The 12,326-nt window shown below is 43.3% G+C and overlaps 1 protein-coding gene across 5 annotated transcripts in view; it reads right to left on the bottom strand.

The window, feature by feature from the left end:
• The window catches only part of hic2 (hypermethylated in cancer 2), a 185,878-nt gene that overhangs the window by 161,745 nt on the left and 11,807 nt on the right, over nucleotides 1-12,326 (bottom strand). Inside the window, exon 2 of one of the 5 annotated variants that reach the window (XM_073051857.1) lies at nucleotides 1,432-1,605. The exons of 3 other annotated variants lie outside the window; for them this stretch is intronic. In XM_073051857.1, coding sequence (XP_072907958.1) covers nucleotides 1,432-1,481 — 50 coding nt within the window. In that variant the 5' untranslated portion in view covers nucleotides 1,482-1,605. The remainder of the gene's footprint in view (nucleotides 1-1,431; nucleotides 1,606-12,326) is intronic. One more of the 5 variants, XM_073051856.1, reaches the window with a different exon arrangement.

Below are 12,326 nucleotides of genomic sequence, written 5' to 3'. Positions count from 1 at the left end.
GAACAACAACTGTGCCTCTTGACCATGTCTGCATGCTTTTGTGCATTGAGTTGCTGCCATATGATTGGCTGATTAGACATTTGCATTAATGAAGTGTACAAGTGCACCTAATGAAGTCACTGAGATAATGTAGTGAATAAAAGCGGGGAGATTTTGTCTTCTGCTGTGCATATTGATGCTGTATCGACATTAGAAATAAAGCAACAATCCTTCTGCTGAAAGAACCCAGAGATTCCAGCATTATCTGCGGGAGGAAAACTATTGTTGATGCCTTGCTTAGAACCATACATCGGGTATCAATGGGAAAAATTAACAATTCATTGCCTCGCACTGATGCTGCTCAACCCATGGATCGTTCATTGCTCTGGAGTCCTACATTGCAGTCTTGTGTGTCACTATTTTGAATGTAATCTTCCTGACTGCACAATAGGGTTTTTGGCCTCTATGTTACAAATGGCTCTTTACAACTTGCATCATAGTGCGGTTCTTCATATTCAGGGTTAGCCTAAGGCTATTACAGCGCTGCTGGCCCTGCCTATCTGTGAGGAGCTTGTACACTCTCCCTGTGACCACTTGGCTTTACTTCCGGAGCTCCTGGTTCCTCCTGCTGTCCAAAGACATTCCGGTTGGTAGGTTAATTGGGACAGCAGGGTAATTAGGCAGCAAGGGCCGGAATATCTAAATAAAGTTCAAAGTACATTACTGTAGCATAGTAGTACCAGTGACCGGGGTTCAATTCCCACCCCTGTTGGTAAGAAGTTTATACGTTTTGCCCTGGAACCAAGTGGGTTTCCTCTGGGTGCTCCAGTTTCCTCTCACTATCCAAAGACATAGCAGTTGGTAGGAATTGCCCTGTGATTAGACTAGTATAAAATTGGGTGATTGTTGGCTGGTGCAGCTCGAAGGGTTGAAAGGGTTTACTCCACACTGTATCTCAGTAAATAAGTAAAACTATCGCCATATACAACCCTGAGGTTCATTTTCTTGTGGGCATACTCATTATGTCTGTAGAATAACAGAATCAATGAAAAGCACCAAGTGAGTGTATGGAGATACAATATTGAGGAAAAAGATTAGAAGGTGTTGACCTTGATTAGACATGATGAAATGTAGATGTGGAGTATTATCCATGAGATAAGGAACATCCAACAAAGAAGTTCTTGCTGTTGTTCCTTTTCACACCCTGTGTTGCATCAGCACAACCTTGCCGTTTCTTTAGGATTTGTCTGTTTTTTACGAGGCTGAGTTGCTAGCTCGCTGCTCAACCCAGCATGGATGGAATGTTTGCAAGGCCAGGTTCGAACCCAGGACAGTTCGCCTCTAAGTCCAGTGCTGGATCCAACAAGGAAGCTAGATATAAAAACAGACTTTCACCCTCTAGACAGTTTCAAACAGTCGACAGTTTATTCCACTCCATAGATGCTGCCTAACCTGCTGAGTTCCTCCAGCATTTTGCATGTGTTGCTCAGGATTTCCAGCATCTGCAGAATCTCTTGTGTTTCCACGCATAGGATTTTTTTTCTTTTACTCCTTGTGGTCTGGACAAGGCCACATTTGTCATCCACACGCAACTTATCAGAGTGCAGGACCCCTGTAAAAATACACCTATGTAAGAGAAATGGATGGTTATAGGCTGTGACAGAGGGAAGGTCATTGGGAAGGTTTTATACAGCTTCTTCCATGACTTCACGTGACCCTGACCAGGTGGGTGATCATAGTTTTCCGACCATGATTGTTCCTGGCAAATTTTACAACAGAAGTGGCTTGCCATTGCCTTCTTCTGAGCAGTGTTTTTACAAGACGGGTGAGCCCAGCCATTATCAATTCTCTTCAGAGATTGTCTGCCTGATGTCAGTGGTTGCATAATCAGAACTTGTGATCTGTACCAGCTGCTCATGTGACCATCCCCCACCTGCTCCTGATCAGGGTGAAGGGCTAAGCAGGTATTACACTTTGCCCAAGGATGACCTCCAGACCAGTAGAGAGAAGGAGCACCTTACATCCCCTTTGGTAGTGGCGTATCTCCACCCCGCCATACCCTTTTGAGTGTGTTCGTTGTTCACGCAAACGAGGCATTTCACTGTATGCTTTGATGTACACTGAATGTTTTGATAACCCTGAATCTGAATCCTGTAATAACCCTATTCAATTTGAACTCTTCCCACGTTCTCATTAACACTGCACCCTACCAACTCCCTCTCAGTTCAAATGGTCAACTAACTTGTTGACCTGCATGTTGTTGCAATGCAGGTGGACACTCGAATACCCAGGGGAGAATCTAGTCAGGATTGAGCCCGAGTAGTCCTTGTGCAGGATTCCCTAAAGGCTAACTTGCAGGTAAAGTCAGTGGTAAGGAAGGCAAATACAATGTTAGCATTTACTTCAAGAGGACTGGAATATAAAGAGACTTTATAAAACATTGGTCAGACCATATTTGGAGTATTGTGAGCAGTTTTGGCCTCGTATCTAAGAAAGGATGTGCTGGCATTGGAGAGTTCAGAGGAGATTCACAAGGATTATCCCAGGAATGAAAGGGTTAACACGTGAAGAACATTTGATGGTTCTGCGCCTGTTCTTGCTGGAGCTTAGAAGAATGAGGGGGAATCTCAATAAAAGCTATGGATTAATGAAAGGCTTAGATAGAGTGGACATGGGGAGTATGTTTCCAATTATGGAAGAGTCTAGGATCAAAGAGGTCAGGCTCAGAATAGATGCAGGGGTTCCTATCCTTTTTTATGCCATTAAGCAAGAGGTCCATGGACTAGAGGGATGTTCCTTTAGAACAGAGATTAGAAGGAATTTCTTTAGCCAAAGGCTTGTGTATTTGTGGAATTTATTGCCACGTACAACTGTGGAAGCCAAGTCATTGGGTATATTCAAAGCAGAGGTTGACAGGTTCTTGGTTAAATAAGGATGTCAAAGGTTATGGAGAGAAGGCAGGAGAATGGGGTTGAGAAGAAGCATAAATCAGCCATGATGGAATGGCAGAGCAGACTCGATAGGCCAAATGGCCTAATTCTACTCCTGTGTCTTATGGACTCAAGGATTGTGAGGAACCAGCTGTATGAGCAGCAACACTCCAACAATAAAATGCATGTTCAAAACGCAAGTTTCTGATTGTTTTACTAAGCACATAAGCAGACAATTAACCTGAACTACTCTATGCTGGTCCTGTACTCAGGCCTATACTTCTGCGCTAATATAGTTTGTCTAACCCCATCAACTTCTATCCCATTTCCCCCAATCCTCTCCCCTGCTATTGTCTGCGCCAATAAGCTTCAAAAGTGGAGTACAGGCAGTCCCCAGGTTACCAACGAGTTCCATTCCTGATTCCGTCTTTAAGTTGGATTTGTACGCAAGTCGGAAGAGGTATTTAGTGACAGTTAGTCAAACGTTTGCCTTAGTATATAGTATATAGTTTACCTTTCTATGCATAGAAAACACTTAAGAAATGTATGTATTTCAATAATTAAACCACTGCATTGCTTAGTAATAACCGTAGATTTCATCGGGGCAGGGTCTTTCACATGCTCCATTATTCTTACTTTATCCTATACCTGTATCCTTTAAAGTTGTTCCAATCGTTGACCAACTGTAGCCTAAAGCTTTTCCAATGAATGATGGCGTTTCACCTCTTTCCAATCACTTTATTATTTCCACTTTATTTTCAATCGTGATCATTTTCCGTCAATGGAACAGAAAACTACGGATTTTATGTTCTATCGCTGAGCGGCAGTGAACCGTCTGATTGGCCTATCAGAGTTCTCTTTAGGAACTAGATGACTTGATCAGCATTTCTGATCTGGCTATTGTTCACGATCGCATTTAATAAAAAAATACAGCAGCAGCCGCGGGCAGCGGGTCTTGTGCTACTCCAGGTCCTAAACTCCACCTGCACTGAGAAAGGTTAAATGGGACAAGTGGGGGTGGTGCTGACTGGAAAAAGTTGGGGGGGGGGGGGTCAGGGTGAACCTTGCTAAGAAATATTTAAGCCAAATATAAAGTTACACACTCAGCACAGTGTTAATGGCAATGACTTAAAATGGCGGACGGCATCGTGATCTGACTTAAAATGGCGGACGGCGTTCTCCTTCCTCCGTTCCTAAGTACGAGTTGTCCGTAAGTCAGACGTTTGTAACTCGGGGACTGCCTGTATAAGATTAATGCATATGTAGTATGACACTCAAAACACTGGGGGAGCTCAGCATCTCAAGCAGCATCGATGGAAATGAACAAACAGTCGACTTATCAGGCCGAGGTCCTTTATCAGGACTCGATAAAGTCATCATGGACTTGAATGGTCTCGGCCCAAATCGCCGACTGTCTATTAATTTCCATCGATACTGCCTGACCTGTTGAGATCCTCCACTGTTTTGTGCCAGCATCCCTTTGGAGTTCCAGCATCTACGGAATCTCGTGTTTATGATTTATTGCTCGAGGACAGACTCCAAACCCTCTGAGGAGTCAACCATTAATCAGTGCATTAGGGGGTGGACAAAATATTGACAGCTACATCCACCTACTGGGCAAGCAAAATACTGCTAACACACACAAAATGGTGAAGGAACTCAGCAGGTCAGGCAGCATCTATGCAAATGAATAAACAGTCCAGATTTCAGGCCGAGACTCTTCAAAAGACCTGGAAAGGAAGGGGAGAATTTGCCAGAATAAAAAATATGGAGGAGGGGAAGGAGGACAAACTGGAAGATGACAAGTGAAGCCAGGTGGGTGGAAAAGTTAAAGGGCTGAGAGGAAAGGATCTGACAGGAAAGGAGAGTGGACCATAGGAGAAAGGGAAAGAGGAGGGGCAGTTCCAAGGGGAGGTGATAGGCAGGTGAGGAGAAAAGACAAGAGGCCAGAGTAGGAAACAGAAGAGGGAAGGAGAGTGAAAAAAATGACCACAGAAGAATATTTTGCATATTTATATAAATAGATATATATGTAATAATTTTATGTATTTGCACTTGTGCCACAAGAAAAATTTCATGACAAACATCAGCAATAATAAACCTGTGGCTGGGTTGAGTTGTTCGCTGATCTTGGCAATTTACTTACAAACGTTCCATGACGATGTGAGCAGACGTCATTCAGTGGATGTGGGAGACTTCGTCAGTGCACTGTTGATCTCTTTACATGGGACGAAATGTTTGCAAGCAGATTGCCATGCTCGGAGAACAACTCAACCCGGCCATCGAGCACCTGAGCTACCCATCTCCAAATTGTAATAAACCTGTTTTTGATCCTACTCATTTAATGGAAGCCATCTTCAAATCTTATAAAAACAGCAATGGTGCCAGCAAGATTTCATCTGTATAATGACATAACAATTAAAATTGGTAATGTGTTGGCAAAAAAGGAGAATGGCTTTAATAAAAGTGGTCAAGTAACAGAGGCAAAAAGCACTCCAGTAAATTCCAGCTGACTTTGAACTTTCAAAAGCATTTATCATTCCAAGTGTGATTGTACGCAAAGAAACTCAAACAAGACTTGACCCAGAAATCATGGATGGAATTGGACACAAGAGCAGAGGCTTAATTGATGAAGTGGTGGCGCGTTAAAATAGCAGCACAGTAGTGAAGTGGTTTACAGTACAGGTAAACTGCATTCAATCACTGTCTGTAAGGAGTCTGTACGTTCTCCCCATGACAGCGTGGGTTTCCTCCAAGTGCTCTGGTTTCCTCCCACAGTCCAAAGACATACCAGTTGGCAGGTTAATTGGTCATTGTAAATTGTCCTGTGATTAGAGTAGGATTAAATAGGGGGATCGCTGGCCAGAGCAGCGAGAGGGCTGTAAGGGTCTTTCCCACGCTGTATCTCTGAATAAATAAATCCTATTTGGGCTTGTGCCTCAGTTTAATAGTGTCCATAAGAAATGAGGCATGCCAATAAAGTGAACGGACACACTATTTTTCCCAGGGAAAAGGAATCAAACACTAAAGGGCACAGGCTCAAGGTGAGAGGGGAAACATTTTGGAGATACCATAAGACATAGGAGCGGAATTAGGCCATTCAGCCCATCAAGTCTGCTCAACCATTCCATTATGGCTGATTTATTTTCCCTCTCAATCCCATTCTCCTGCCTTCTCCCCATAACCTTTGACAACCCGACTAATCAAGAACCGATTAAATCTCCGCTTTAAATATACTCAATGACTTGGCCTCCACAGCCATGTGGGATACTGCTTTCCACAGATTCATCACCCACTGGCTAAAGAAATTCCTCATCTCTGTTCTTAAGGAACATCCTTGCATTCTGAGGCTGTGCCCTCTGGTCCTAGACCCAAGGGGCAACTTCTTCACGCAGGTGGTGGTCTGTATATGGAACCAGCTGCAGGAGGAAGTAGTAGAGGCAAATACAATAATTACATTTAAAAGGCATTCAGGCAGGTATCTGGATGGGAAAGGTCCATATCAGGGCCCCAAACTATCTTTATGCCATGGTCCCTTACCATTAACCGAAGGGTCCATGGACCCCAGGTTGGGGACCCCTGGTCTACTGTGATGTGGGCAAACCCAGGCAAGTGGGGCTGGCTTAGATATTCATCTTGGTCAGCACGAACAGACAGACCGAATGACCTGCCTCCACATTTTACGAGACTGAAAATTCTTTACTGCTAATTAAATTTGTGTTTTGAAGTCTAGTTATCATGATTTAAATACCTGGTGGGCAAATTTCACAAAGCAAAACCCCACAAGGATTAATACAGGTAAGGTGGGCACCATGGCAATGTAGTGGTTACAGCTCAGGGCATTCTGGAGTTCGGAGTTCAATTCCAGTGCCCTCTGTAAGGAATCTCTGTATGTTCTCCCGGTTAAAAGCGTGGGTTTCCTCCAACAATCCAAAGATATACTGGTTAGTAGATGAATTGGTCATTGTACATTGTCCTGTGATTAGGTCAGGGTTAAATTGGGGTGGCCAGGAATTCTGGACCTGTGCAACTCGAAGAACCGGAAGGACCTACTCTTTATGTATTGCTGAATGAACAAGTGGATCAATCAGTAAAGGCCAGTACTTTTTAAATATCACCCGGAAGTTAGAGAACAACGACGACAATTACGAAAAACTCGTTTGAGAGTAGTAGTATTTTTACTTCATTTAACACCAGCCCAAAAAAGTTGACAGGGCCTCGAGCATCGTTGAAGCTCATCGTGGCCTCTTTCAAATATTCGATGAATTTGTGATTACTGGAAGCAAAAGTCACTTGTTTCCCCACGGAGTTCCAGAGAAAAGCAGCCCATACTCCTACCCCTCTCCCACTCAGAAGCAAAATTCGAGCCCTCTTTGCATTGTCTCACATCTGCTATCGACCGCAAAGTTGCCAATCAGGTACAACGGCTGGTGGCTAGCAAACTCGGGCAGAGTCTGCCTTTCTCAACAATTTCTTATCTAAATGCTTCAGATTCTTTAAAAAAAAACTCCTTCCCACCCTCTGCTGATCTTAGTTGAAACACTCCTCATTTTTCTTCTCAACCCATTGGTTCACATCACACAAAGGATCCTGCCGAATTTTCCCTCAATTATAAGAAAGACTTCTTTCTATAAATTGGACTGATGCAAATGCGCACAACATAGATTGAAATGTGATGCCTTAAAAAGAAAAAAGGCACTTTAAAACTGTAGTAAACCAAAACTCTGAAAAGACAAAAAAGATAGATATCTTGACATATCAGAATTGAACCTCACGCACGAATGGAACCCCATCTGTCCTTTCGCAATGGTTTGAGGCCTTCCCAACAGTCTAACTTGCAGACAGCACTTCTTCATCTGACCACAACGTGATCACAGAGCAACCAAACACTGAAGCAAGCCAGCATTTTTAAAAAAGATCACTCCACCTCAAGGCCTCGTTAGCACAACTGGAATCTAAATCCAGTACGACGTGCCCTTCCCACCACCCCCACCACACAAGCCTGCCTTCACTTGATTCCTTAGGCATGTTGAAGCTCACATCAGTAGCAATTTATAAACTTGTAATACTGAATCCAGGTTCCTCAAGATGAAACACTAATGACTCACTTTAAAGGACTCTAAACTCATGTGCTCATTATTTATAACTTCTTACTATCTATCTTACTGTTTTATTTTCGGTTCGAGGTTAAGGCACATTCGGGAAGTGGTCGGAGTGAGGTTGAGCTGGAGTCAGGGCATGCCAAGCAGAGAAAAGTTGGAGCAGAGGAGTTTCGGAGTCCATCCATCTAAACCGAGGGCGAGCTCTGATCGATTGAAGCCATCAATTACATACATCTTGATATATCTTCTGCTTTCACCAACCATCTGCCACCTTGTACTTCTTCCACCCCTCCCGCCACCTTCTTACTCTGACTTCTCGTTCTTTCTAGTCCTGATAAAGGGTCTCAGCCTGAAACATCCACTGTACTCTTTTGCATTGACGCTGCCTGGCCTGCTGAGTTCCTACAGCATTCTGTATCTATCTAAGCAGCTGGCCAATTTGGAAAGGTTGGGTACAAACCGAGACGTGGCGGCAGGGTCTGGGTCCAGAGAATATTGATGTAGCAGGGCACAGATCTTCAGCGAGGGTTGACGATTTAAATGTCGGGCCAGATGGATTGAAAAGGGAGTGTGTTGGGACTGGAGGCGATGGTCAGGCTGGTTCTGCTCACTGCTCTGCAACACTTTCACTGCCCTTTGCTGAACTGAGGCCTAGTCTGTCTGTTCCGGGCTTTGTGTCTATGGACTCACTTGCATTTTGAATGCTGTTGTTTGCTTTTATTGATTGCATGATTTGTGTTTTTTCCACTCTCTGTGCATTGGGTGTTTGTTGGTCTTTTTTTTTAATGGTTTCTTTTGGGTTTCTTGTTTTGGGGCTGCCTGTAAGCAGACAAATCTCCAGGTTGTATAATTTATACATACTTTGATAATATTCTTTGAACTCATTTCGTACAGTTTGTCTTTCTTTGCACATCGGTTGCTTCTGATGTAGGCCCCAGCAGCCCTTTGAGCCACATCATCTCAGCAACACCCAATAACCCTGATTCACCCTAACCTATATCACAGGACAATTTACAATGACCAATTAACCTTCCTGGAACGTCTTTGGACTGTGGGAGGAAACCTGAGCACACAGAGGGAACCCACACGTTCCGTAGGGAGGAGGTACACAGAATCCTCATAGCAGGCACCAGACTGAACTGCAAACTCCAATGCCCCAAGCTGTAATTGTGTCGTATTGACCGCTCTGCCACCTTGGTGCCCCATATATTTTTATGCACTCACTGCCTACAGATTAGCTCATTATATTAAAACTTACTTTGTCTGGAAGTATTATGGTAGTTTTTAGCTGAGGGGATCCAAAGTTCAGATTTCAATTCTGGCGCCCTCTGCTCCCCCATGAACAATGTGGGTTTTTCCTCAGTTTCCTCCCATATTCCAAAGATAGACCAGTCAGTAGGTTAACTGGTCATTGTAAATTGTCCTGTGATTAGGCTAGGGTTAAATCAGGGGTTAATGGGTGACATGGCTTGAAGGACCATTCCGTGCTCTGCATCCAAATTAAAATTCAAAAATATATATTTATATGGTGACATAAAAAGCTGCCAGGTAATTTGAAACTGTTCTGTTTGAACAAGCTCTGGTTCCAACTTTTTGATTCACCTAGGGATCAGTCAATGTGGAATCACATCATAGATCAGATGTTCCCAACAAGGGGTCCACAGACCCCTCAATTAATGGTTAGGCTCCATGGCATAGAGAGGTTGGGAACCCCAGCAGTAGATTAAGTCATTAAAACACACATATTAAAGGCATCTGTTCCCATTGACTCCTGGCAAGGCAGTGGCTATATTTCATTAGGAGTTTGAGGAGATTTGTTATGTCACCGCAAACTTCTGAGGAGAGCATTCTAACTGGCTGCATCAACATCTGGTATGGGGGGAGGGGCTACTGCACAGAATCAAAATAAACTGGAGTTGTAAACTTAGTCAGCTCCATCATGGGCACTAGCCTCCATACCATCTACAATGACAAGTGTCTCAGAAAGACGACGTCCATCATTAAGGATCCCCACCACCCAGGTCACGCCTTGTTCTCATTGCTACCATCAGGGAGGTGGTACAGGAGCCTGAAGGCACACGCTCAATGATTCAGGAACAGCTTCTTCCCCTCTGTCATCCAATTTCTGAATGGACATTGAACCCAAGAACACTCCCTCATTATTTTTTTATTTCTATTTTTGCACTACTTATTTAATTTAATTATACTTAATTGTATTAAATTTAATTGCAACTTAATTTAATTGTACTGCTGCCGCAAAAAATAAATTTCATAATATATGCTGGTGATATTGAACCTGATTCTGAATCTACTCATCCCTGAGAACCCGTATCATCTTATGCAAAAGTGGCAACCAAACGTGTGCACTTACTAAAAAAAAATCAATAATTACAATTAAACCAGAAAAAAATACACAGACTGAACTTTATTCAATATTTATTGCACATTATCACTGGAATTAACTTTTTAAAACATGTCATCAGAAGCATCTTAATTCTCGTGCTCCTGTGGGTCAATTTTATTTGTGTGCTCCTCGTGCTCAGGGGCCAGTGAATGAAAGCCATAGCCTGTTTTAACAGATGGATGATAGCTGCCTTATAGATTACACTGAAGACCACAAAGCCTTCTTTCTCTAGTGGCAACATCAATTATTTACTCGTTTGGAGTGGTTCGTGTGTTGTTTTTTTCCCCAGCTATGTCTATGAACAAATGCTTATCTGGTGCTAACTGTGATACCCCCAATCCTCTAACAGCCAGGACGTTTTTTTGATATCATTGCTGGGAGATTTATGTTTGTGGATCTCATTTGTGGCTGCATTTCTTTGATTTAATAACTCGCATCATTTTTGAACGCCGTTTAACACCATCTCCTTTCAAATTTAGCTGCGAGCCTGAATGTTTTGAGTATGTCTCTACAAAAATGTGATCAAAGCATGCACCGATGAAATACTTCTAACAAAGTCCTTTTTCCTTTTAAGAATGTTAAGTCCTGTTTGATGGATTTTAACTATTGTATCGCAAAAATCCAGAGCACACTTTGCAGAGGGCACAAAGGACTTTCACACCCCCACTTCCATATATGCTTAAAATGTTTTTCACTTAACAGAAAAGCTACCAAAGGGTTAATTAACCATTTAACACAACTCTACAGTTACTGAAAGTGCGGATTCCTGAATTACAGACTTTTATATTTTTACTATTTCTTAACCAGCTCGTCACAGCTCGTCACACAAGAGGTAGAAGGATTACATATTAAATATATCGTAAGTACCCCTATGACTGGAGAAATCTATTAGGCCGAGGACAATAAACAGCTTCCTAGCAGTTGGGGGGAAAGGGGATGTCCCAGTAATTAGGGCGATAACAACATGCTGAGTCAGCCAACCTCAGCTGGCGTGGCACGAAATGGAGCCAGTTGTTCCAGGACAGAGGAAGTTAAATGGGTCAGCCATTACACAAAAGACTTACGGAGTTTGATTGACCACACAACCACTCCAGCCCACCCCAGGTTCAATAACATCACAGGCCATCCTTTACCTCAGCTCTACTTCCCTCCGTCTCCTTGCAGAACAGAAACCCACAGCACACTCTTAACAGATTTAATGACTGCTCCCTGGGGTAGAAAGAACCAGAAATGCACAGAGGAGTTATGCCTCCTGAACACAGGTGGACAGACACCCTCTTTACTCTGAGACAAAGCCCTCTTAGATTCAGACAGAGCAGAGAAACCCACCTTCCAGAATCTACCCGGTTAAGCTCTCTCGCAATCACATATGACTCAATAGGACTGCCTCCCACTTGTCTAAAACTCCTGAACAAAACAGAGGCTCACCCTGCTGCATGACTCCACACAGAACAACAGCGTGGCCCAAGGCACTGTGCTCGGCTGAGGGACATCTGTAGGTTGCACACAATTAAAAAAATTCAGAGACAGCTACCACCTTGCAGCCAGAAGGCAGGGTGGGTGGGGGATGTGAAGGTGGAGGGGACGACAAGAGAATACTTGCTCAAGATTTACATCATGTTATGGAAGAGGGAAGGAGAGGGAGAAGGTGGGGTGGGAGTATGGAAAGAGGGGGTGGAGAAGGAGAGAAAGAAAAAAGTGGGGCTTCTATATACGCCAGTCAGTGAGGGACGCTGATTAGGGGGCCCGGGGAGGGGTTCTGTATTAGAGGAGGCTTCAGAAACACAGCTCAATGAAAAGGGGTGAACACGCCCAACATTCTTTAGGCAAGATTTTTTTTTAAAAATATATAGAAATCACAGATGGTAAACTCACTGGTGTCAGAATTGAGAGGAAATTGAAGAAAGAAAA

This window comes from Hemitrygon akajei, chromosome 7 (genome assembly GCF_048418815.1).
Source record: "Hemitrygon akajei chromosome 7, sHemAka1.3, whole genome shotgun sequence".
In the NCBI taxonomy this organism is placed as follows: Eukaryota; Metazoa; Chordata; class Chondrichthyes; order Myliobatiformes; family Dasyatidae; genus Hemitrygon; species Hemitrygon akajei.
The sequence above is the reverse complement of the archived record's forward strand: the minus strand, read 5'-3'. Positions and strand labels throughout refer to the sequence as shown.